The sequence below is a fragment of the Hippocampus comes genome, unplaced genomic scaffold, assembly GCF_001891065.2.
Source record: "Hippocampus comes isolate QL1 unplaced genomic scaffold, H_comes_QL1_v1.1 scaffold29, whole genome shotgun sequence".
Classification (NCBI taxonomy): domain Eukaryota; kingdom Metazoa; phylum Chordata; class Actinopteri; order Syngnathiformes; family Syngnathidae; genus Hippocampus; species Hippocampus comes.
Window position 1 is genome coordinate 464,271 of NW_017805820.1, and position 27,153 is coordinate 491,423.

The 27,153-nt window shown below is 44.7% G+C and overlaps 1 protein-coding gene across 3 annotated transcripts; it reads left to right on the forward strand.

Annotated features, from left to right (window-relative positions):
• septin4b (septin 4b) lies at nucleotides 1-26,813 on the forward strand. Of its 3 annotated transcripts, XM_019885968.1 has the most exons (13): nucleotides 18,785-18,836; nucleotides 19,566-19,691; nucleotides 19,961-20,281; nucleotides 20,522-20,618; nucleotides 20,727-20,813; nucleotides 21,388-21,511; nucleotides 21,618-21,752; nucleotides 22,212-22,329; nucleotides 22,438-22,539; nucleotides 23,018-23,114; nucleotides 23,208-23,370; nucleotides 23,746-23,845; nucleotides 25,413-26,813. In XM_019885968.1, the coding sequence occupies exons 1-13, from the start codon at nucleotides 18,810-18,812 to the stop codon at nucleotides 25,479-25,481; spliced, it is 1,566 nt and encodes a 521-aa protein (XP_019741527.1). In that variant the 5' UTR covers nucleotides 18,785-18,809; the 3' UTR covers nucleotides 25,482-26,813. The 3 variants fall into 3 exon arrangements, with proteins under 3 accessions (XP_019741528.1, XP_019741527.1, XP_019741529.1); XM_019885969.1 differs by lacking the exons at nucleotides 18,785-18,836; nucleotides 19,566-19,691; nucleotides 19,961-20,281 and adding exons at nucleotides 1-276; nucleotides 3,039-3,046; XM_019885970.1 differs by lacking the exons at nucleotides 19,566-19,691; nucleotides 19,961-20,281 and having other exon boundaries at nucleotides 18,795-18,836.
• The last annotated feature ends 340 nt before the right edge of the window (nucleotides 26,814-27,153 follow it).

Genomic DNA, 27,153 nt, shown 5'->3' on the forward strand with positions numbered 1-27,153 from the left:
TGTGACGTCACTAGCCCGGCAGAAGGCGAGCGAGCAAGTCAGTCGCGACTTGACGCACGCACAAACACGGAGACACGGAAAGGACGGGTTTGTCTGGTCGGACACGACAAGTGTCAAGCTCTTTACGGTTTGTGTTGGGAACGAGGGAGAAGGACGACGAAGAGAGACGAAAAAAAAGAGAGTAAAAAGCGGGAGAGAAGCAGGTTGAAGTGAAAGTTGACGCGATGGAGTACTCGTCCGGCCGCAACCGCCTTCGCTCGGCGATGTTCAACCACGGTGAGTGCTTGCCGTCTCCTGTCACTGCAAGGTTCCTTTGAAATGGCGTCATCGCTGCTGAGTCAACTCTCACTAGGTGTCGTTGACTGTCAACATTATCCAGGTGTTTCAGTCTGCCCTCAACCCACATCCGCTAAACCCAAGACACTTTCGCCCTGTAATCCCCTCTGCAGTTATGCAAGAGCAGGAGCAACGTTGACCGCACTAAACTATTAGTAGAGCAAAGCATGCTATACTGCAACATATTCAGGGCTGCAGTGGGATGCGCACAAGTGTGCACAAAGACTCTGCTTGTTTACTCTTCAACACGAAAGCTGTGTTCGTTGGCGTCTCAGAAGCATCACTCGGCATAATAAGATCTGTGCTCGGTTGGAGCCCGTTTTGTTTGCTCTGAATGAGATATTTGTGGTCAGACCGATGAATTGACTTGGTAGACAAACCTTTTCCCTATGTACTGCTATGTCTCGCATTTTAAGCCATGGGTTGTTTTAAACAAGTTTGTTTGTGTGTATGTAAATGAACAGTGTGATGCACAATGCAACAAAATGTTGACTATCGTTGCATTAAATAAGTTGAGGTATGATGTCCACCAAACAGACTTTCCCAAATGTAAGGTGAGGACCCCAAATGGGTCGTCAGAATAACATTCTGTAGATTTAGGGGGCGCAAATATTGAACTTCAATCCATCACATACACTGCTGGCTTAACTCATTTTCTAATTCAGGTGGTGACTTTTTTGCAACACAAATGTTTGCATTGCTACTCCTGCGGAAGCTACAATGGAGCCATCCAAAAGTTTGGATGGCTCCAAATCTCATTCGCTCGGATTTTGTCACATTAGAGAACGGTTAGCGCTCAGCCCGGTCTCATGAGCTTTCCATCTGATTAGCCAAAGTTGTTTGAACTGAAATCTTGTGATACAGAGGTGGCCGGAGTGGTGCCGAAACGTACTGTGTTGTCCCAATTCAAAGGATGTAGGCGAGTGCTGGATGGAGGATCATGTGGGAGATGAACAGAGCTCGAACTCATCGTGTGGGCTGAGGTTTCTGTAGATTTTTATCAGGTTCGTCATGGAGATGTACCCAATTAAATTTATTCTTTTACAAAGATAATCATGCCCTGTTAACATTGGCATACGAAGAGGTCTCACTTCAACAGCGTTTATGATGTCGTTTGCTGGCGTGCAGGCATTTTAATACCATGGATTTAGTTACATGAGCGAGGTTAATATGATGGTGCGATTATGTCAAACAAATCCCTCGTGAAAGTGATTTCACATTCGATTTATAGTTTACGTTCGAGACACGTATCCGCACCTTCCTGCTCTGCCAATTCGTTTTTGTGGGCCCTTGAGATTTGACATCTTCGTGGGATGTTCAAATGTTTTTTTTTTTTTATATGTCTAGCTGTTGGGTGTGTTAAGAGGGCCGGGACTACTCCAGAAACTCAACGTTTTGATGAGGATTAAATTTGACATTTAGTCCCACAGTTGAGATATAGATCTTTCTTTCTACATGCCAGGAGACACTTGCAATCAAGAAAGTGGGCTTGAAATCCAAAATGTAAGCGATAACCCTTCTACATAAATAAAGCAACGTATTCGCTTCTAGCTTGAATCTTAAAAAAAAAAAAAAAAAAAAAATAGAATTGCGTCTGGAATAGACAGCAATTGTGGATTGGTGGCACAGTTGAGCAGCGGCATTCCGAGATGGGATCCTCCTTGCATGCCGTCTGTGGCTGCCTGACGGCATCGCTGGTGGAGGATCTGGGCATGAAGGTCAAGGGAGGGACCGCCGGAGAAGGGACAAGCCAAGCAAATTGCCACCGCAGCACAACAGCTCAGGAATGTCATGTGGACCGCATGTATTGTGTGCTGCTGATCAAATGTCGTTTTGTTGGCAAGTATGTTGGGCAGGGTGGTGGTATGTTGAACGTGGCTTTACATTTACATACGCATCCATCCATTTTCTAACCTGCTTATCCTCACGAGGGTCGTGGCTATGCTGGAGCCTATCCCAGCTGTCTTTGGGCAGTAGGCTGGGACCACCCTGAACTTGTTGCCAATCAATCGCAGATCCATGTATCTTACTAAATCTGTTTCTTCCAAAATTGAAGGAAATCAATGTTTCTGCATCAAACTAAAACGTCTGTCAGCTATCACAAAGTGGCATTTGGGTGGTGATTTTTGTATTTTTCTTTCGGGCCTATTCTTTCAAATAATGAAGCAGTACTTGAGAGGTGCCGCCGTATATACAGCGAGCAGGATCAAGATTATGATGACTTTGTTGCACACAGTATTTTCCCAATGTTTTGACTAGGATCAAAATCCTAGAAACTGTTCATCTTCACAGATGAACCACCTACGGCCATGCCCCCAAAAACATTTTCAAAATGTTCTTGGATCAGCTTTAATCAATTTCTTGGTCCATAACACACTTCTAAATGTTATCATTTTGATTAGTAGACATAAACCGATGGGGATATATCTCTCCTTGCTTCCGTTTTCTTTCAATGTATTTGTTTGTGCCTTTGAAATCAACCAAAAAAATGATGTCCCCATTGTTCGGGTCAAATGAAAGTGTTAAGTATCGTCTTAAATGACTTGGAACTCTCTGAAACTATTTCTAAAGGTTCTTTGTGCTTGTCGGATCCCGTTTTAACTTGTTGCCGTTATTGTTTCTGCTCTTCTCTCATGTTCCTGAACTCTTTGGATGTGGATCCCCAAATCTGTTGGGTTGTCGATGCTCCAACCCCTGACCAGACGAAGAGGTAAGAAGCGCGACTCCGGCCACCTCATCCTGCCTCTTGATGGCAAGAAAAAAAAAAAAAAATGAAAAAAATGTACTCTTGACATTCCTGAATGCGGAATGACCAGGATGCCCACTGATCCCATTTCTGTAATCGCTCCGCAACCAAATTTGCGTGTGTGCTGCGGGGTGCTCAGTTGACTCCACCTAGAAAAGGTGTATTGCCAAAGCCCAGATTTTCTTGTTCCTCATTAGACAAGGTGACATTCTGTTTATGGGCGCGTCTGCTTGGCGTGTCTTCCTGCTGACTGTATTATTTGGTTCGAGTTGCAGCCAGCACTTCTCAGGTACGCTATATTGCAGTTTGGTGGTCAACTTTCGAGTGGGTAACAGCTCACTGTCACCTCACTGTCAAGTCTGCCCTCCCCATCCGCTTCCTCATTCGTCCTCGCCATGATGCCAAAGCTCGGCAGCTGTGTTTGGGCCCGGGATTGGGTCGGAAAGGGCTGCGTGTTTGTTTTCCTAAGACGTAGGAGTTTCACAGGCGGGTGGAGAGGATTGGATCTATACGGCTTTGACAAACGCACTCTGTGCTCAACTGCATAACGTAGTTTTGCGACGAAGCTGTCGTGTCTGAGGAAGAACACGGATAAGGGGAAAAAAAAGTATATATAGAAAATAAATATATAAAAAAATAAGGCGGCCCGGAAGTCCAGTGGTTAGCGCGTCGACCTCACAGTGCAGAGGTCGTGGGTTTGATCCCGGCTCCGGCCTTCCTGTGTGGAGTTTGCATGTTCTCCCCAGGCCTGCGTGGGTTTTCTCCGGGTACTCTGATTTCCTCCCACATTCTAAAAACATGTATGGCAGGCTGATTGAACACTCTAAATTGTCCCAAGGTGCGAGTGTGAGCACGGATGGTTGTTCGTCTCTGTGTGCCCTGCAATTGGCTGGCAACTGGTTCAGGGTGTCCCCCGCCGACTGCCCGAAGACAGCTGGGATAGGCTCCAGTACCCCCCGCGACCCTTGTGAGGATCAAGCGGATCGGAAAATGAATGAATGAATGTAAAATAAGGCAATAAGAAAACCTTTATTTGTCTCAATGGAGAAATTCCCATAGGGGATTTTAGGAGAGGGGATTTTCATGCATTTTACAGGATCTGTTGCTTTTAATTTCATCAGACCCATTGATAGTGTCCTCATTTGTACTTTCCTGCAAATGGCCCGCTTCCAATGGCCCAATCAAATTCACCTTGTGATGAGCAGGTGCTCGTTCCAGGGTTCAGTTTAGATTTCAGATGAAATCTAGACTCCATGTCGCCCGTAATCTTTAGCAGTACACTCAGTAGAAAAAGGATGGATGGATGGATGAGAATTTCATTTGAAAGAGTGAAATGTAAGGAGTTTAGATGTGCAATCATATAACTGCTGACTCTTGAAAATCAAATTGAATGCTCTGATGGTCAAAAAACACACTCGGGCCCGAAAATGCCCAGAGGCTTTCTCTTCCATCTGTGTTTTTTTTTTAATTTTTAAATCTGCTTTTTAAAAACTGTATTTAAAGTTTTGTATCGGTGATTTTTATTCATTAAAATCAGTTGAAATGCACTTTGGCAAGGCAACCATTATTTCGGTGCATACCATCTTGCTGAAAGCCCGTGCTGCTGCTGTGTGGCGAAAGCACTCAAGAGTCGATGCTCGTTACAGTTTGACACTTTGGCTCCTGATATTTGATCACACAAAGAGATGTCAAAGTCGACATAAATTCAATGTAATCTCTCTCATGCGGCGGAGCATTTCTCTCCTCAGAAAGCAATCACTCAATCTAGCCTGACAGTGCAGAAACCCCTCGGGTGAAAACCAGGATAGCCGGTGTGGTCGAAACGCCTTGTGGTTTGATTTCCTGAAAAGCATCACAGCAAATATTTAAATGCACATACTTTGCGTGACAGGAACAAAATATTTGATCTTGGGATCTGTATAGACTTCCTACAAGATGTTTTAGTGCGTCCACGGACAGTGTTCATTCTTAATCTCTGCTCTAGTTCCTTCGAAAAATGTTTGATGGGGTCGGCGTCAAGCTGTCAAACTCCTCCAAGCAAGCGTTGGAGAGACCTTGCTTTGTGTACTGGGGCGCAGCCATGCTGAAAAAGAAAAGGGCCTTCTCTACACTATTTCCACCAAGTTGGCGTCGTACATGTAACTGTCCACAAAGTTTGAGGCAGCCCCGCAGTCTTGAATGAGCGAGCGGTGTACCCCAAGAGTTTCGTCCACATAGTCTAAGCCATTAGTCGCCATTATTTTTGAAGTGAGAAGCATGCAGAAGGGCAGCGGTCGGCTCTGCGCTCACCCACACATTCGCAGTGATGTGTTCCGCTGTGGCTTTTGCTCAACCAGCCATTAACTTCCTTTTGCCTTCATCTGCTGCTGTCCACAGAATCCAAACTGCAGTGCAACACGCCAGACGACGCTTGGACTTTATTAGCCTATTAACTTGCTCACAGTCGTTGCCGACGAAGCTTCTCGTTACAGTTCAGTTTTTCTTTATTTGTAATTGCCAACCAGCAGTCATCCTTCAAACTGGAATAACAGAATTTACAAATGTGTGACGCCACGCCCAATCAACGTGACTGCCGTCGCATTGCTGAACCAACACTTACCAGCCACCGATGATTATGAGGAAAACACCACCTATGATTACACCAAGGAAATTATCATGTACGTACCACACTCCTGCAATGGCTCCGAGTTTTTTGAATGAGAACTTGCAAGTTCCTCCATACGTCTAGTCATATTCATTGACAAGTCCGGACTCAACTCCAGTGACACAGTTAGCGATGCAGACAGTGTTGGCAGAGGAGTTTTTGGCCTGCGGGATTGCCTCTGACAGGCGACCCTGTGGGCTTTTGCAGTTTGATGAAAGGACAAACAATCGGGTTAGGGAGCAGGCACGCTATACACTTCGATGAACACGCAGCCCCTGTCACAACAAAGACTTGCTGAAAGACACGTGTGTCAGGAGGGGCCATCCTTGTGTGTTCAGTGTTCAGTTTTTTAAGGACAAGACATCTGCCAAAGCAGTTGCACTCTCCTGTCTGTGTTCTGCTAAGCTACCAAATATCTCCCAGAATATTCTATCCCTAAACACTTTTGTTGTTGTTTAAAAGTAGTTAAAAGGAAAAACAGACCTCTAATTTTAGAAATTACAGAAATATATACGTGGCTTTTTAGCGTTTATGATATCATGAAAACCTACCAACGGGAGATGTCCATTTATCCTCACCAGGGTCGTGGCGGGTGCTGGAGCCTCTCCCAGCTGTCTTTGGGCAGTAGGCGGGGACACCCTGAACCGGTTGCCAGTCAATCGCAGGGCACACACAGCCGAACAACCATCGCTGCTCACACTCACACATACGGACGATTTGAGCGTTCAATCAGCCTGCCATGCATGTTTTTGGAATGTGGGAGGAAACCGGAATACCCGGAGAAAACCCACGCAGGCCCGAGGGGAACATGCAAACTCCACACAGGGAGGCCGGAGCTGGAATTGAACCCGATACCTCTGCACTGTGAGGTCGACATGCTCACCACTGGACCACCGCGCCGCCCTTGCTCGTCATTCTCTCAAGCTAATTGTCCTCATCAGTCACGATGTCCCACTTCAGCTCGAGCTATTCCAGCCTCAGCACTCAGTAAAAATTCTGGTCAAAGGACAACCTTAGAAATTCCTCTTAAGCCTCATACAGTCGATGTAGGTCTTGCCAAGCCCCCCCGCCCGCTATAAATAATCCCGGCCCAGTTCCCATGGTCCCCCAATTGGTTCCTGCTGCTCAGCTAGCAAAGCGCAAATGCTCGACCTGCATCAGGAAAAAAGCAGATCATCTTTTCTCCCAAAGACAATTTGCAGTATAAACGAAAGCAATAAACTGCATGAGGTCATGATTGAAACTTCTTAACTTGTCCACCCACTCTGAAAGAACAATGCAGTCCTCATACATCCCTCAAGGTAAAAAGTTCAAAGATCCAAAAATCTGATTTTTTTACATTTTCTGTCATGATGGAAATGACTTCACATTGAAATTTACACTTCTAGTATTTTTTTTCCCCTCACACCCGGAGTCCATGTCCACAATGTTCAAGTATTTATAGAATATGTTTACACTGGAATTCCATTCCTAACCTCTAACCACTCTGGGATAACGCTCACTTCTAAATCTTTCAGTCCGGATTGCGTTGCGTAAAATCGGATACGTATCCGATCTAGGACCACACATGAAAGTGACCTAGGGTGGATTGAAAAAATTGGAATTGAGCGGTTCAGACTGGTATTAAAAAAATGTTTAGATATAGTTAGATAGCCAATAGATTTGGGTCGCATCCGTTGTGCAGTCTGAGTGTAGCTTTAGACTACACAGGCTAATTTATTACTGAGTGGTATTAAAGCAACACCGACATTCTGTTTTTAACACTGTCCCCGAACTTTTAATACTGGTCTATTTGCACTGTACGAGTTTGCTCTGATCCAAAACGATGAAATGACAATTGTGAGTGTTCGGACTCTGCGGTCGTCAACTGCAGCTCCTTTCACTCCCTTAAGAAAATGTGTTCAGATGCTCCCATGATGCCTCAGGACGGTCAGAGGAAATACCAGGCAAGCCAAGAGGAGGAGCAGGAAGAGATGGTGGAGATGTAGTGGAAGATGTTTATGTCCCCGGACAAATCATCTCGTGCTCTTCTCTCCCAGTTGATAAGATGGAACTAATTGAGTCTTCATCCAAGATCTGGGTGTAGAAAAAGGAAAGGATATGGATGAACTCTGTTGGCGCAATTTGTGACTCATGCTGTTGTACCGTTCAGCTTACCATATTGTTGTAGTGACGCTCTCAGCATCACCAGGTGACAACACAGGTGACAAGAAACGAGCCCACTCTGTCGAGGGAATAACTAGAATTTTCTAGGGTTCCGTTGTAAAATGCTGTTCAAAAAATGTTGAATCATGATTTTGATTTATTTTTATTGCTTCCCTCAAACAATTTGCTTGACCTGATTATCCGCGTATTTATTTTCTGCCATGTTTTGTGTTGACGTGACGATGCTTCTTGCTAGGACGCTTCTCGGTGGTTTGTAAATCGACAAGGCTAAGCTAGTTTAATGGACTCTGTTCAATATGAGCGTAAGGCCGAGGGAAGCAAGCCACAGGGTGTGCTTTTGTGAATGTTAAGAATTCCAAGCCACACCATATGGGTCTTGTTGAAGGATCAAAGCAGACGTGGCCCCCGCCTCACTTGCTTCATTTTTTGAGCCTTACCTTCTCTCCTTTTTTGACTTATTTTTCTCCTCCTCCTGGACTTCACTGGTGTCTTCTGATGGAGCGCCAGGGTCTCTCTCTCCAAAATTGCCTACACCACTTGCAGGGATCACTCCCTTGGGTTGCTTTCTTTTCATGTTCACATAATCGCATACCTGTGGCCTGTGTTGACTCCCTCTTTTTTTTTCTTTTTTCTGAACTCTAAAACCACACCGGGATTCTGTCTCTTTCTATGTGTCTCCACCCTCAATGGCCTAAACAAAAACTTAGCTGCGAATTAGAATTTAAAAAAAAAAAAGGTTGTTTTTTTTCATTAGTCAGCAACTATATGCTTACTTGGCAGATTTGTCAGTTTTCCTTGCTATGCAATTTAGGACGGGTCTGCAATGTTTATGACTTAACGCCCAGGCTAGGGAGGGAGGAAGGCAGAGGGAGAAAGAGAGAGAGAGAGAGAGAGAGAGACTTCACGATTCTTAAGGTTGTTAATTCCATTTTGCCAGCTCTACTTTTTTTTTTGGTTTTTGTTTTTTTTTTTTTTTTGGTCAAGTTAAAATTCAAAACTCGAGCCGGCAGCTGCTTTCAGTTCAGTCTAGCAGAGATACAACCCAACCATAATTGCTGTATTTAAATATTTCTGTCTTCCAGAAAATCACATACTCATTAGCTGCTGCTCTGTGTGTGGTAGTTTTAATTGCAGGTATTGACTTCATTTTTTCGCGTGCACGTGTTTAGTTTGTACGCCTCGTGAACCGCCAAATAAGCGTGCATAGAGCATGGCTAGCCATTACGGAGTACTTTATGGAGCCTCCTCTTGTATTTAAGTGCCATAAGCAGCTAATGACTTCCTTATTTTTACTGCTTGAAAACCTTTCCCGGTCTCCTTTTGACTTCCAGTCTGAAGGAAAGAGAGTTGAAAAACATCCGATAGTTTGAGTTGGTGAACCGGTTGCCATGGGTAACGTTTTATGGGCTGATCTATTGTAGCAGCTCTTATTCAGACCACATCCTGAGTATTTGTAAATGTTTTTTTAATCAAACATTTTGACAAAAAAAAAAAAAAAAGGGGGTGCTCAAGGATTTAGTGTTTGCCATCTGACATACTTTTCCTACAAATTCTTTCCTCGACACGTTAAAACAATACGCTACTTTACCAACCACGCTCTGTTGTGAAAGCACTACAGTATATCAATAAAGCTGAATTGAATTGAGATGCATCACCTGTTTGTGTGCAATGTGTCATATTTGTGGCACTTTGAGAGGGAGATTGAACGGCACCGTCATGGTCTAAGTCGTGAATCAATAAAAATTCAATGCATAATATCCCAAGACCTTTTTCACCATTTCACGCTAACTTAATTTGGTCAATTGCAACACTTGTGAATATTCCACTCGAAGCACACAGTAGTGCTAATGTATTCTATGTTGAACACTGTCTTTCTTTCTTTGCTCTGTGAGATTACTTTTCAATTGATCTACAACAAGCACTGACCACCATTTTCAGTACGAGTTTTTGTTTTTCAGTGATTGTGGAGACAAAAGCCTTGTGTCACTCCTCTGAATGAGCAGCCACAGTGTTGCATAGCCCTCCTTCTATCTCGCTCGTCTCTCTTGTTTTGCTGCCCAGTCTCCCTGGGACTTGTGCCAGCAGGGGCCCCCCTCCCCCCTCTGCTGCATCACCATACAATGAGATGTAAGGATAGAAAACTTGGCCATCTCATTTGAACACCTGCATTTGTGCTGTCGCTCCACCTCCAGATATCACCCTCGTGAGAAATCTATGGCCTTTATCACGTACTATAATTCTGCTGAGTTTTCTTGTAAACATGGAGGTATCGTTGTAGAGTAATCGAGGAGGTTGGGAATATTGTAACGATTCACATTTTTACTTCTTTCCAACAACTTTGTCCACGTTGAGCCAAACTCAAACAGGGACTGATGAACAAGGCGTGGGTGCTGAATTGGAACTTTTCCGCTTGCTAGCGTGTAGGCTATTATTAGATTTAGCCTGAGAATTCAGACTAAGGTCAGCGATCAGATTCCTGCTCCCAAATGGTGGAAGGGAACCGTTGGGAACGGTAGCTCAGAGAAATGCTCTAAATTCATGAAAGCCAACTAGTCCTTCCCATATCTCACTGTGATGTGTGACTACGTGTCAATAATTTGTTATTTTATAAAGGGATACTACCGAAAAATGGGCACTGATAACAAATTTCAGTGGGGGGGGGGGACCCCTGAAAATGTCAATAAGAGTGGCAACATAAGATGGCTGCCATCTAGCTTCAGCCATGAAGGGCCTATTGTGAGTCCACTCATTTACCGTATTTTCCGCAATATAAGGCGCTTCCGCACTATAAGGCGCACCTTCAATGAATGGCCCAACTCTTTTCATATATAGGGCGCACCGCATTATAAGGCACATAGAATAAAAACTGCAATAGTGGCTGCGTTTGCATTGTACATCCACCAGATGAAGTTACGCTAAAGGGAATACACTACAATACAATACAGCTTTGTTTATATAGAGCTTTCACAACCGCTGCAGCTGTAACAAAGCGCTTGACAGAAGATTTGGTGGTTCAACATTATATCGAGATAAAACACTTTTGTGTGTATGCGTGCGTGCATGCATGCGAGCGTGCGTGCCTTTTTTTTTTTTTTTGCCTTTTACTTTGACACATTTGATTGCAAATTTAAACGATTGAATTGTCTCCCTCTATCCAAATACGATTGGCAAACATCACCAGTCTCTTAATCCAACAAGACAGTTGTGGATTGACTCGCATGGAGTCTGTAATACTGTATTGTGACTGGCTTTACACCAGATACATGGAAAGCGCCCATCTAGAGCTGAACTGAAAGCCACCCATACGATCGCACCTCAAGCGAAGCAATCAGTCCTCGGTCACACATGGCCTGCGTGAACCCAATAAAGCCTCTGTCAGATTAGTGTACCAGCTGTTGCGCTGCAGATAATTCATGCAGCATCAGGGTCAAAATGAGAGTGGTATGTCACGCCTTAAAGTATTTTCTGGGTACGTCTAGATGATAATTATTTGCTCTTGCAGCCTCTTTGTGTGACATCAACATGCTCCTTTTAGTTTATCGTGTGTGTGCAGCACTAGCAAAATCAGTTGGGTGTTCTTTCTGAACGAGCCACGGTGCGGCTGTCTGCCAACGAACATTTTTGTAAAACTCCTTTGAGTTATGTACTCTTGTCTTATTTTGTGACCATTTTGTGAGCCATATTTAACTTTCTAACTGGAGGGTTGTATTCAAGTATGGAATGTGAGCTTTATGGCCGTTCGTCATAGTCAAGCCAATCATTTTTGTCCTTTTGGGGTCATGCTGCAGAGGGTAGTGCATGCGGAATGCCAAAAGGGAAAAGCATTCTCCCACTATTCTCTCATTCAATTGTGATTCTCAACCCTGCCTAATTTGCCCTTGACATCACCAGCCACGGTGCCATCGTCCCTGGCAAACCATCGACAATAATGCCTTGAAACTTTGGTCTTTCCAATAGGAGGCTCCCTTGTCCCAGTTCAGTTGAGGTATCATGTCTCTGTATTGGCTTTGTTTCTTCTCTCAGTTCAGTTTAACTCACTTTAAACTCCGCCGCTGATGCTACATCTGGCCTTTGCTGCTCAATAGAAGTGAAAAAGCCATGAATTGAATCAGTGTTTCCCAACCTCGATTGAGTTAAGGCAGCGGTCCCCAACCTCCCATTGAGATAAATCCGTATTTTAAGGAGGACTTCTGACTTCTTTCATCTATAACTGCTTCAGACAAAAAGTGTATGCAGAAAAGTGGTGAAGATTGCACGACTGTCTTGTGTCCTATGTGTTGTGTTGTGTTATTTTTGTTATTTTGACTTCAAAATGGCGCCGCGAGAGTGGCTGCCTTTCCAGCAGCTCCTATATTTTGTTGTTCTACTTCTTCCTTTCATAACTTTGCTGCTGTGAATTGGGAATTTCTCCATTGCGAGACTAATAAAGGTTTTCTTGTCTTATCTTTATCTTGATACTGTCTATTAAATGTAGCCTTCTTTTTCTTGAAAGTCGTAGGCTCCTCTTCTGTCTCCTGGCTGGGCCTTTTCTCCTTCCCAAAGAAACTTTCCAAAGACGTTTGTTTTTTACTCATTTTGCAAGCTCTTGGGTTTCATTTTAGCCATAACCTGTCGCGTGACCGAGAAGTGCGTCAAAAATGACGTACTGTAGACGGAAATCACAGGGAATCCGGTCATTTTTCAAAATAAAATATCTTTCAGATTCCAAAATGAATAAAACGGAAGTCATTTAAGTTCTTTATTCTTTCTGTGCGGCCCGGTACCAAATGATCCATGAACCAGTACCGGTACTCGCTGGAAGCCTTGACTTCTGTCGTGAAACGTAACAGGTGGTTACAGTGTTTGGTTTTATTGTGCCTTCTGCCATCGCATAGAACAGCATTTCCTGGTTCCGCCCGTCGCTATATGTTGTGGCATAGATAGATGAACAAAGTTATATTTGTAATTGATGAATAGTAAGTTTCAGGAAAACTTGGTGAAATTGAGTCATTTCCCAAGTCACCCATGGAGTCACTGAATTGGATCATACATCCAGAAAGCACCAGTGAATCAAATAATGTGTTCATAAAAAAACAGACAGATGCTGAAGTCCTTGAGAGGTCCACTGGAGACTCCTTTATCACTTTGTGTGTGCATTTCATTGAGCCATTGAGAATGTCCACTCTTCCCGGGATATTGAATCAAGCAATTGCAATTAGTCCAAATACAACCTTTTCCGCATCTTCACTTTCGTCCCTGACAAGACCGTCTCGTTTGTAAAGCGCGGCAGAAAAACGGAACACTGTTGGTATCACTCTATCATCTATTTTTGGATGTTTACCAGAAGTTTATCCCATGCAGCTTGTCAATGTATGGACTCACTCTGTCAATGTCAATGTTTTGGCGGGGAAAGTCTCTTGGTAGCTGAGAACAAGGCCATGTAGGTTGCTTCTGAAGACAGATGTTTTCAAACAAATGATGTTCTACATGTGGAATTCAAACCTTCAGATGTTAGTAGAGAGCAGATTGTTTAACCACAGTTAGCGCAGACTTACTACTGGTGGAGCAGCCCGGTTCCACATGCACATGTGATATAAAGATGTTGTAAGCCATGGTCCCTTTGCAATGTTTGACTGTCATGCAGCACGCTTGGATGCACTTTCGTCCTTCCTGTGAGGAGGAAATGTGCCCAGATAGTAAGCTTATTATGCTTGCATCTTCTTGACTCTTGACTCGGTCACGTGATAAGTTACCGCTAAAATGAAACCCAGGAGCAAGCAAAATGAGTAAAAAAACAAACGTCTTTGAAAAGTTTTTTCGGGAAGCGGAAAAGGCCCAGCCAGGAGACGGAAGAGGAGCCTCTGACTTTCGAGAAAAAGAAGGCTGCATTTAATGGACATTATCAGGAGTCCTACTTAAAATATGGATTTATCTCAATGGGAGGTTCCCGCGCACCAAGCCCAGTCTGCATAATATGCCGCAAGGGTGAGTCGTATTTTTCATGCGCTTTGTACCTTATTTTGAAGGCACGTTTAAACGTTACCATAGCGACCAGAAAGCGTTAGAAATACAACAGTTTTCATGCAGGTCATATCATATTATTTTGTTGTATTTATCCGCCACATCTGAAAGGTCGGTCCCTGAAAATATTGTCTGTCATTAAACCGGTCCGTGGGGCAAAAAAAGCTTGGTGACCTTTGATCTACACTATCTATTGTCTATCTATTGTGTTCTGGGTCACGAGTGAGATCAAGCCGATCTCGTGTGACTTTGCGTGAGAGTGGGGAAAAGACTCTGAGTGATGGCCAGTCAAGCAGAGAGTACGTGATAGACAACTATTTTCCGTCACATTCACACCTGTGGGCAATTGAGAGCCTTAAATTAACTTTAATCCAAACCGTTGGCACTGTAGCTGCAATTGCTCAAGGGCATCTTGGTGGTGCTTTAGAAGTCCTGGTCTTTGTTTTCAACTTCTACTAAAACACTTTGTTTTGGGGGTTTTACATGTGAAGCAAACTTTTATTCTTAGTGCGTAATGAGCTGTAAACCTCCGTGGTTGTCTGCCTTTAGGACTGCTGGCTGCAGGTCCCTAACCGACTTATGAAAAAGTAATGAATGTGAGAATAATTTGGCTGCTTAACGGTTTTTCCACTCAACTTGGCACCTTGTGCAGGGCAGAAAGCTCATTGCAGACACTGATGTAATTTCTCACATTCAATCTGCTGGAGGCGTAATGCACAAACTGTTTCAGCAGATCTGAGACTCAAGATTGATTTCTTGATTTATTTTGACTTCAGTCACGTTGTGATAAATTGACTGTCGGTGCCGGACAGCAGGCGCTTGAGTTTTTTTGCGCCTGTAAATAGCAGCATTTTTCACAGCGCCGTTTTGTTCGGCGGAGATGTCGGCGCTGTCTGACAATCTGCGTTGGTGCGGCTGGATGGATGGATTGTGGAGCAGAGGATAAGATAAGATAAGAAAACCTTTGTCTCACAATGGAGAAATTTCCAATTTACGGCAGCAAAATTATGAAAGGGAGAAAGTAGAAGACAAAAAGTATGAGGTCAGTCACCAGCACACTGACTTCCTTTCTCCTGAGCCGAGTGAAGTTAACCGCCCGGCAAACTGACTTCATGTTGTTCTTCCTTGGACCACAAACTGGTTGAGCTTTTTCCAATCGACTGCGCTTTCTGCTGGTTGCGGCCAACTACTTCTCTTAATTTTGCCTCACTTGAACTATTCCGTATTTGTTTTCAAGATGAATGAAAGATAATGACAAACCCATGTGTATGTTACTCCGGTCGTTTGGTCGGAATTTGCTCGCACTGTGTCATGTGACATTCTGTGCATGCTTGTGCTAATGATGCAGCGCAGTGGAAAGCAGTCAGAATAGCATAACATGAAAGATTACAGCTCATTACTTATAAGTTCAGACGGTTGGCCTCGCTGTTCTCTCTGGCTAACGTTGCTAAATGAGCCTTACACAGATTGTGTGCTGGCAGGTGATCACACTCAGCAGGAAGGGAGCATATGGGTGTTAGTGGGCACAAAGGCCGGGTCAGTCACAAGTGATAACAACCAACAAATAGATGGACATGAACTCAAAAAGCACTGCCCACACTCAAGTCAAATAGGAACGTCATTGCTTGTTGTTGTTTTTTTGTCTTGATTAATCTCACTAAGCCCTTTCTTGTAGCCATCAAGCGGAAGCCCCCCCCCCCCCCCCCCCCCCCCCATACAAAATCTGAGCCATTGTTGCACCATACCACCGCATGGAGAGCAGGGTCCCGATATCAGTGTGATCAAGTGCTTGAATACCTTTCCAGCCGGAATGCCTCCATGTCAGATAAAGGATCTTGATAGAATAGAACAGGAAGTGTAGGAAGTCGAAGTATGGGAGAGTCTCGTCTCCTGGCTCGTTGCTATTGTAAAACAATATTTGTGTTCCTACAAAAAGGTGGTGGAAGTCTACTCGAGAGCACATTCGCATCCGCTGCATTCTACGTGGCAGCAAGGCATATCTCGTCCAAAGAAACTATTCACTCTGACTCTGCACGAAGAATGTGTTACCTGCATAGTTTATCCATCCATCCATCCATTTTCTGATCCGCTTTATCCTCACAAGGGTCGCGGGGCGTGCTGTAGTCTATCCCAGCCGTCTTCGGGTTGCAGGCGGGGGACACCCTGAACCGGTTGCCAGCCAATCGCAGGGCACACAGAGACGAAAAACCTTCCGTACTCACAATCACACCGAGAGACAATGTTGAGTGTTCAATCAGCCTGCCATGCATGTTTTTGGAATGTGGGAGGAAACCGGAGTACCCGGAGAAAACCCACGCAGGCACGGGGAGAACATGCAAACTCCACACAGGAAGCCCGGAGCCAGGATCAAACTGTGAGGTCGACGCGCTGGTTCACCGGGCTGCCTGCATAGTTTAGTAGTTTCCATAATATAAGCTCAAATGCTGACGCCCTCACCTCTGTCCAAATAACACCAGAAGCAAAATGAAAAAGAGCAAGTGTGTCGTGACTTTTGCAGCACCATGTATATCGATTCAAACCTTTGACATTTTAAATCTCCCTGACGGCACACCGTCATATAAGCGGCGATTGCCTTTTGGACAAATCCTTCACTTGTGAGCAGCAGGGGGCACTGTCCTTCCTTCCCTGCACTCGTCCCCTTAGAGAAGAGTGGCAACGCCGCAAACTCGAGAATCGGAGAGGTGCATTTTGGAACATTGGCACTCGCTGCTTGAGGGTTTTGCTGTGGTTCAGTGGAACTCCCTGTCTGTCTTGGAGCCGGGCCACATCATCTTACAATGTAAGCAAGTTGCAATATGATCCCCAGAGCCGCAGACACAGAATGTCACTTTCTTTCCATCTCCGACCTAAGTGGGTGTGCGTTGGTTCCTGTGTGTGTGCGTACGTGCATGTGCGTATGTGTATGGGCACTGTCAGCCCTTTTAGGCAGTCTGCAGTAATCAGCGTCGTGATGGCCAGAGGAGGATTAAAGTAGGCAGGAAGTAAAATCTCCTCTGTGTTAATTCACTCTGCCCTCTGTCGTCACTGTCAGTTCTTTACGTTAACATTTGCACACCTTCTGTTTGCTATTAGCGCAGCACATTTGGTGGGGAGCTATTAAGATAGAGATCAAGTTGCCTTTGGTCTTTCCTCCCATGGGTTAAAAATGAATTCTGCTGCTGAGCGTGCCCCTTTGCTCTTAAACAAACAAGATAAATTCACAATTAGAGCTTTCCCCACCACTTCTGCTGAATTTGTGCCGAAAGGACTGTCGGCCATGTATTGTGTTCTCTCGAATCCATCCTGTCAGTTGGTTCTTCTAGTCTTGCATCAAGAGTACCTTCTCATCCCACCAAGATTCGTTGGACCAGTTTGAACAACTTCTGCACAAAAATCTGAAACAATTTTGTTTTTGTTCAGCAATTCGTCATCGATTTCTGTTCCCGTTGCTCCTGGGATGATCATTTTTGTCTTCAAGCTGTGTCCGTCTAATTCGTGATCATATCCCTCCCAGATCAACAGTAGTGATTATTGTTGTGGGCTGGTAAATGGGTCAGTCGACTGTGTTTCCTCCAGAGCTGAAAACTGCTTTCCTCACAGACGTTCAATAACATGTCATATCGTTTCGAAATGAGTTTTGGCAGCTTTTGGTCGCATTTCCCATGTCACAGAAGGGAGCATTAGATGCGGGCTTCCCCCTTGAGAGCTGCCATAAATTGTCGTCAATCAGCGTGCCTGCAGCAAAAGCCCACTGCCACCATCCAACAGTAACAAGGCACCGCAGTCAACCTCGCAACTGGTTTATTTTTGCGTTGGACTTCTTGTCCCGCCATTGTTTCTCAGGGCCCATGTGGGATTCCCATCATAACATTCCTATACGTTCTACGTCTTTTCTCTCTATTGGGACTACAGGAACTGATGGAGTTGGTCCTCAGATTGCAGCCAAAACAGTTTCCGTTCAACTCTGAATGCTTGCTACACAATTTTGGTGCGTGACTGTGAGATTTCTGTCATTACCTCTGAAAGTGCTTCGGTGGAGAGGGACTAGTCCAATCTAGCATAGCATCAAAGTGGAGAGTGAGAAAGTTCATGCCTGCATATGAGCTCATTATTCGCAGCGCCACTGATTTTCAAAGGCACGTGTCCAAGGACGCAACTAACTCTTGCTTGAAACATTGGCACCAGCATCTTGCTGAGCCTGAATCTGCTGCGTATTAAAGTCAGTGACTTTTTGTCGAATTCACTTCCGTCAAGTCAAACGCAATCAGTATTCAGGAGGGCCGTGAGGAGTGCACAAGTCAATTCTAAGTGCCATGACTGACATGGGCCATAGAAAATAGTCCTGAAAGTATCCGTTTCGTATTTGTGGAAGTTTTGACTTCATTGCTGTATGTTTACATGAAAAAAAATGGAAGGTGGAATAGAGAGTGCCAAACTTGTTAGTCAGACAGTGTGGCATACATTTCCATGTAAATTCGCGCTTCTTCAATTCGTAATGTTGTAGACAGTTATGTTGGCATATAAATGCTTTGTAGGCAATTCACCCACTTCATTAGTGAGTTCATTAGCATCCCTGTAATGTATTATTGAATTTAAGAAAAAGAAAAATCATGCAATGTGTGTAAAATAGCTCATTTGAAGAGTATTGTGTGTGTGCGTGTGTCTGAGAGAGAGATCTTCTCTCTATCAATCTAGTGGACTTCGTAGTGCATGTTCCCTCTGCCCCAGTGCCTGTAACTCATCAATGTGTGTGATCGGTATCCTGCGGGTGCTGAGAGGGTCGATGCCGATGTAGGACGCAGCATCCGGCGGTGGCGATGTATAAAAACCGGGGGCTCATGCCTCCCTTTCCTGTTTGCTGCCGGAGAGGCCTTGAGGAGAAGATTGTGGAGAGAAGTAGAACCTTCAATACCCTGCATGAAAAAGCGCCCGCTTCTGCAGAGGGTGAGCAGGATTGCGTGATCTTGTTTGTTGTGACCTTACTTTGATCATTCCATTTGTGGGGCTTTCATGAGTTAGCAGAAGCCTCCTTTAATCGGCTGGTATCTGTGAAACTTCATGGCATGAAATTGAAATGTACGCACAGTAACTAATACTGTAACCTTGTTTACTTTTGAGCTTCAAATGATTTTAGAGGCAAACATGTCCCGTGTCTGTGCGTATGTAGGTCACACAACCGAGCGTGTTGGACATTGATCTCTCAGCTTTGGTCGTAGCACAGCAAAGCAGGTCACTCGTTTTCCAAAATAGAGAGCTCCGTGCCCCAAAGGTGTGCTTGCCTGCATCATGACAAAACCATGGAGAGATTTTATTTACTGACGTGATGGGATGATTGCAGAAACAAAAGAGAAGATATAGGAAGGATGCTATGAATAATTATGTGTTCCAAGAGTGTAAGGTGGTGTATGTTTGGGGCCTTCTATTTTCCTTCATCTTTCAATGACTCAAATAGAAACACGCACCCTCCTCCATCAACACACCGTTTGCAGTGAATGGTATTCTGGATTTATTTTATTTCATACTTTTTTTTCCCCCCCACCCCACCGTCCTTATTGTTCTTCTCCGTTTTGACGTTACTCTGTTCACTGAGCGTCTGGTTTTCCCACCATGTGGTCTTGACCCCTTCCGTTCCGTATCAAACCATTCCACATCCATATTTGCTTCTGGTTGGAGATTGCCGAATTCACTGTCGCCCCACTTGCAATGGAGGACAGTGACCATGAAATTCCATCTTCATCAGACGAGCGGGACTCCTGTCCCGTCTCCCCAAAGCCAAGCGGGAACCATGATGGCGACCAGGTACGGCTCACTTCGTGATTCGTCAAGTCACGGCGCCAATCTACCGTACGGGTTGACTGATTGGCCACAAGGTCCGTCGCGCCGATACCAAACTCCTTTTTTCATGAATGAGCAAGGACCATTGTAAAAAGGAAACGGGACGGTGAAGCGTTTGTACTTTTGGAGTTCTTTGAAAAGCTCCTCGCCAAAAGTAACACTTGCCATCTACCACCTCCTTCTCCCTCTGCGTGTCTCCTGTTCCTCCTCATTCAACCCTGACACGTCTGTAGCATTCCAGCCACTCCGAAGACTCCGAGCTGGAGAACATTATGCAAGAGCCCTGCCCTCATGTCCAACATGAGCATGACCACAGTCCGCAGCAGCGCCATCTTGGCCAAGAGGCTCACGATGCAGACAGGGCGGCCGAGGGTCAAGACCTTCCCCACACCCCGTCCTCTTTGCGCCCCCCTGTGTTGGGTACGGCCCAGTCGGATTGGGGTTCCGAACCCGCTTTACCTCCTCCGAGTGTGGACTTTGACTTGCCCTTCCCCGTCAGTCCCTCCAGGCCCAAAAGTCCATGGGCCCGTTTTGACCCGTACAGCAATAACGAGGTAACATAAAAAGGGGGCACCAAGGAGAAGATTTCTGTCTGTATGTTTGTGTGCGTGAGGTTTAGAAGCCTGGTTGTTCTCGTGGAGCAGGAAGTGACTGTTGCTTTGTCGCCGCTGGTGCCACTGCGTTTGTGTTGACTGATTCACATAGCGCACATTGTCACAAGAGGTCCACATTATCTCCTTCGACAACCCCCCTCGAGTGTCATTGTTTCCATTTTCTTTCTTGATGATTTTCAGGATCAGGACAAGGAATACGTGGGTTTTGCAACACTTCCCAACCAGGTGCACCGCAAGTCAGTCAAGAAAGGATTTGACTTCACCCTAATGGTGGCGGGTAAGGTCTCGTCTCAACGAATCCGCATCAATACTTGACCCAAAAAGCCAGCCCAAATCTTGATGTTTGACCTCGCTCGTCTTCTCTTTTATGGACGTCTGCTTCTAGGCGAGTCTGGCCTCGGAAAATCCACCCTGGTCAACAGTCTCTTCCTCACAGATCTTTACAAAGACAGAAGGCTGCTCAATGCCGAAGGTGACCGCAGCACTGCCTCGATTCTTCTTCTTCCGGTGTTGGATTTGTTCACGTTTGGTGTCCTCACCACATTCACCTCAAATGTCCTTGACCAATGTTGAGGTGTTAAAAATACTTTTAAGTGCACCGTTTTATCACCACTACTCTCTAATGCAGCGTTTCCCCCGCACAGTAGCAGCTTAATTCAAATAATTAGGCTGCATTGACCACCTTCGGTTGGAATGAAACCTCTCGCAAACAGAGACATTTTGTACCGTTTTATTTTTTGTTCACTTTCTCGCCATGTGTCCTCAAATGTCATCATTGTGCAGTCACAGTCAACCCGATCGGCTAATGAGTGACCCTCAAGTCACCTAATAGGGTGTCAACTTGGAATGGGCTTGGAGGAATGGAACGCCGTTGACCTTGTTTTGCCGGTCGCGACTCGCGCCGTGCCAAACCAAGTTCATTGGCGTTGGGTGGAAAATCCACTCGTGAATTGGAATGTGTGGGGAAATCTCGAGGGATTCGTTGGGGTTTGTTACCAGCGCTTTTCTAGCTATTGTTTGTGCTCGTGTTTGTGTCGCACCTTTAGAACGAATCATTCAAACAGTCGAAATCACCAAGCACACTGTTGACATTGAGGAAAAAGGAGTCAAACTGAAGCTGACTATTGTGGACACCCCGGGCTTTGGCGATGCGGTTAACAACACAGAATGGTACCGTATACACACACAGACACACACACACACACACACACACACACACACACCGTTTCTGCCGTCGTTTTCTTGCGTCCTCACAAAGCGCTTGTCTCCTCTGCAGCTGGAAGCCAGTGGCCGACTACATCGACCAGCAGTTCGAGCAATACTTCAGGGATGAAAGCGGCCTCAACCGCAAAAACATCCAGGACAACCGCGTGCACTGCTGCCTCTACTTCATCTCCCCCTTCGGCCACGGGTACGATAATGCTGCCGCGTCCTTCGAGGGATGACGTGCCTTTTATCTTACCCCCCTGAGAAAGGATCATAGTTGACCCACTTGCTACAGCCTGTGTTTACAGCCTCTCTGTGGCTGGCAGTCGGGACAAATGAAGCCTTAGCGTCGGTATTCGCTGCACTTCCGCTTTCGTTTGCCCTTAAATAACGAATCGAACAAGCAGTTCGTAGCCCATCTTCAGGACCACCTGCTGTTCTTACACTCTAATCACAACATAATGTTTACGGAGTACATTTTAAGACCACTGCAAGGCAGAAAGTCATGCTTCAGGGGGGCCCTTCGAAGTCACCGCGGTTGGCGAAATTGCTCCCCCTGCTGACACCTGGTGGTCATTGCACAAGTCCAACAGTGACTCATTCTCCTTCCTCATCCATTCGCACACTGTGAAGTCTACATTCAGACTCATTTGGTGTTTTGCAGCCTTCGGCCACTGGACGTGGAATTTATGAAAGCCCTGCACGAGAAGGTTAATATTGTTCCAGTGTTGGCCAAAGCAGACACGCTCACCCCGAGTGAGATCAAGAAGAAGAAATTAAAGGTCGGGCTACTTCCTGTCTCGTGCCTGTTGATGTGCTAGTTGCACAGCTGATATTTGGGGGGGTCTAACTCGTGGCCAAAATACTGATGTTGTATTAACTTTGTGTAGATCAGAGAAGAGATCGAGCTATGTGCTATTAAGATATACCAATTCCCCGACTGCGACTCTGACGAAGATGACGACTTCAAGCAGCAGGATTACGAGCTGAAGGTGAGAGTGAGGCCTTTTGTGCAGCCACAAGGTTTTTTGGTGTTTGGTTTTTTTTTCGCCAAGAGCATTGGGATGATGATCCACACCATATGGTGTTAGGGGGGTGCTACGTTGGTGATGACTGAAATAAAACAAGAGCGTCACCTTGTTGATTTAGCAGTTGTGAGTCATCCAACCTTCACCTCCGCCTCCTTTTTTGTGCATCCAAATATTTCTGTGAGGCGGGTCTTTGCAGCAATATCTCAAAAATGTGTAGCGACGAGGGAGGGAGAGAGAAAGATCTTATGTTGTGTGGACAATAGTATTGGGACGCATGTTTGTAATAATTACTTTAGTCAGAGATTGGTTACAACCGGGCCAGGTCTCCCAACCCTTTTTGTTCATACACTGTGTAGTATATTATATCCTCTTCCCTGGTTGGTCTTCCAGAACCAGAACCAGCTAACATTGAAATCCTTGTACTTATTCCCGCAATAAGGAAAGCATTCCATTTGCCGTCATCGGCAGCAACATCGTGGTGGAAGCCAAAGGGAAGAGGGTGCGAGGTCGTCTGTACCCTTGGGGCATCGTCGAAGGTAAGGAAGGACCCCCTCGCGCAAAGTCCACACACCAAATGTGACGCACGGGCCTTGAACCTGTCGCCGGTCTTCACGCCGGTCCTTCCGCAGTTGAAAACTCGGCGCACTGTGACTTTGTGAAGTTGCGCAACATGCTGGTTCGAACGCACATGCAGGACCTGAAGGACGTGACCCGAGAGACCCACTATGAAAACTACAGAGCCCACTGCATCCAGAGCATGACCCGCATGGTTGTGAAAGAGCGGAACCGCAAGTATGACGCATAGACGTGTTGAACAACAACACAAACCGCCCACCCCCACCCCCCACTTTTTTTTTTTTTTTTTTTTTTAACATGATGCTCCGACAATATTAAATGTTTTGATCAAGTACGGTCAAAGCATTGGGAGAGATGATTCGTGCAATCAGTCTTAATCAAGCTCAGGAAGTAGAATTGACTTGAATTGGCACTTTGGAGTTGCTGATAAACACAAATATTCATTTTGGAGGTTCATCCTGAGATTTCACCCCAAAGCCCAATCTCCCAAACGTTTTGCGAGTTGTGTACAAAGCAATGATGTCAACACAAATTGAAGTGGTTGTTTCATACAGTGGTGTTTCACGCGCATATGTGTGTGTGTGTCCCCAGTAAGCTAACCAGGGAGAGCGGCACCGACTTCCCCATCCCCGCAGTGGGCGACATGACCGACAGTCAGACGGAAAAGCTGATCCGGGAAAAAGACGAGGAGGTACGGCCGGGCGACCCCCAAGCGGAGTCGGCCCACCTTCTCGGGCAGCCGCCGGCCGATCACGAGCAGCGGTCACAACAAAAGTTTGAGACGGAGTGCGGAAGCCACGCCGGGGCCCGCTCGCATCTGGAGGACGAGGCCCTTTAAGGGTCCTCGGCTCGCACGTTTACCCACAAGCCACTGCGTCTCCCGCTTTCGAGTCAAGCTCCGCATTTGAAATAAGATGCTGTCGTCGATGCTTGGCCGCTTCTTTCACTTCTCATGACTTTTTTGGCTTTTTTTTTCCTCAATGTCTCTACTCCAATTGGTCACATGATCACCATTTATGTTGTCACTCTCCACATTGTTCCAAGTCCTTATCTCGCCGTTTAACTTCTGGCTGCTCATTTGCTCGTTAGCACTGTACCGTCATTGGTCATTCCCCATCGGCTGTGTTCTTCCTGTTAGTCGTCATTCTTTTTCTTACTCTCTCTCTGTTCTTTGGGTCACATTCTCACTGTTGACATTCTTCTTCAGAATTCTCGAGAGTTTGTGCGTCACATCCTCCTTTTCTGAGTTGTTTCTCGCCACGCCATTCAAACTCCTGTTGTGCGCGTTTCCACTCATCACGTTGCACTACAATGTTGATTTGCCAAAGATGAATTCGAGTGACACTTTGTTCTTTCACGGGCTCATTCAGTCTTCTTAACATAAGCACTTAAGCCTGAAGAAAGTAGAAGCCTTTACACCTGTTCTTGCTCTTGCTGTCAAGAAATGGGAGACAAGAGTATAACATCACGTTGGGTAAAAAAAGTCTGTCTCTCACACAGTTCTCCGAATAAGAATTTTAAAAAATAATCAGGATGATAATATTTTTAAATACATAAATGGCCCACCAAACTGTATACTTGCCTCACAAAAGTCCGCCAGTTCAATGGGAAATGCTGTAAGCGAAAATAGAAATGAGCGTTGGCGTAGTAACATTTCAGACAACTGCGACTGTAGCAACTCATACAAACATTCTCTGCGCTGAGGGAACGTCTATAACTAGAATTTATAGCTGAGGAACTTCTCTGCCTTTTCTTCGATTTTTGCTGCTCGACATCCAGTAGACCTCACGCCAAAGGCGCACGACTTGAAATTGGGGGGCTTGCCTGTCAAGTACTCCCATTAAAAAGCGGTCTCTTAAGAATCCGCCGCGAAGGGTGTGAACGATGAGCCGCCATCTAGCCGGGGGGGGTTGACTGCATACTGAACGCTGTCATTGATTACAGAACAGCTCGTGGTGCATCGACCTCCCTTTTATCCCACGTGATCCTATTTATTCCTCGAAATAATAAAGAGACTATTGTTTCAATGTTGTTGTTTTTTTTTTTTTAATTTATTGTTTGTTCGTTGTTGGTGGATACGATCTATCAAGCAGTATGTCAAAATATTGGGTGCTCACCCCCTCAAGCTGCATTTTGCAACATTAAGTGTGGCGGCGCATTGGGTCACATGACCTAACGTGCGGCCGCGTTATCGACTGAATGTGGCCTTCCGTGCCCAACCAGAGGGTGTAACGGCGTGTTGTGATTTGTCCCATCAGTTGCGGCGCATGCAAGAGATGCTGCAGAGGATTCAGGGCCAAATACACACCAAGAAGGACGCCTACTGACACGCCGTGTTGCCCGCTTGGACTTTCGCCTCCCATCCCGTCCCAACGACCTCATCAACCTCATCGGTGCCCATCGTGGCACTCGGCAGGATGAGGTAAGAAAGCGCCACTCTGTAAATGGGATTGGAAAAAACAACTGAGACGCTTGTTCCAAAATGTCAATGAATCCATTTCTCACCTAAACCTGTCAAACGTTTGTTTGTTTTTTTGAAGGGCATGTGTTTTTTTTTTTCATTTTCCTGGTGCAGGTTTTGTTTTTTTACTATAGGTCAATGTGACCTTATCAAATCTGTCATGTCTTTTTTTTTTTTTTTTTTTATACAACACCCCAAAAATTGTCCTACGGATTGTCTGCGGAAAACTATTTGGCAAAACTGTTCATCATGCTTTGTATGAGTTGAATGAATGAAGATTGTTTTTTGGATTTCAAGTTGAAAGTGCCACAGTGTTGTGTTCGTGGCAACACATGCAGGTGCCGCTCAATCAATTACAGTATTGGAGACATATTTATTTAGTTCAAAAAATGGTAGTGAAAACTTTGCAGAAGGACAATTCCTACCTGATTTCTACATGATAGAAATACATTTGAGTTTTGTTTTTTTTTCTAAACTAAACAACTTCCTAAATTTTGTCCTCCCTATATTGGAATTGAGATGCATCTGTGTATCGGAATGTTACATATCATAAACGCAACACTGCCTGTCATGCTATTTTTTTTTTTTTTTTTTAAATTCCGATGGATAGAAAAGCATGTTTTTGTATGGCCTCAAAAGTTCAGAGATCCATGAAAACCATTCAACCAGTTAAGTCGCGAAAGATATGAACAGACAAATGTTACTGTAACAACTTGCCAAACTTGACGCTGTTTTGTTTGCCTTTCACAACATATGTGAACCATGTTATTTATGGGCATTGAAGAAATGTATAAAACAATCTGCTTAATTATGATGACAGGAATGGAGTTTTTGGGTGGAGTTTTTTTTTTTTTTTTTTGGTACCACTTGAAGTGAAATCTTGTGTTACGACAAATAGTAATGTTGCCATTTTAGTCCATTATCTTCCTGGACTATTAAAGAGAAACATTATATTATTGAGTTAACATTTTGAATGTTTTACTAAACATTGTGATTATGAACCTCATTTGTTATTCATCACAACTTCCTGTTTTTTTTTTCCTTTTATCTCTGGCAACCTTTACTTTTGTGTCTTTATATTTTATTTTTTTTTAATGCTTCTATGATATTTATGTTATATCTAAATTGCAAATGGAATGGCTGGGAAAAAATATGCAAAAAAAAGAATAAATCCAGTGCTAATAAAAGTATAATTTCATGTGTGTTCGTCCCCCGTGTGTATATTTTCATGTGACTGCATTTGCTTGTGATACTTGACGTATGAATGGGACATCGTGATGCAATAAGAGGTGCACAAATAACCAGTTTCAATTGTGAACTGTTAATGTGGCCAAACACGACAGCAAATTTGAATGTAAGATAAAGCTCTCGACATTTGCAAACAAAAAACATTTTATTAAGTCATGTTTGATATAGTTCTTATTCCATATAATTTTCCCAGCCTTTTTCATGATAGTGACATCTAATTCAGCCCAGCTTTTACAGGCTATTTACAAGTACAACTTTCACCATAGGGAAAACACATGTAAAATTATTTA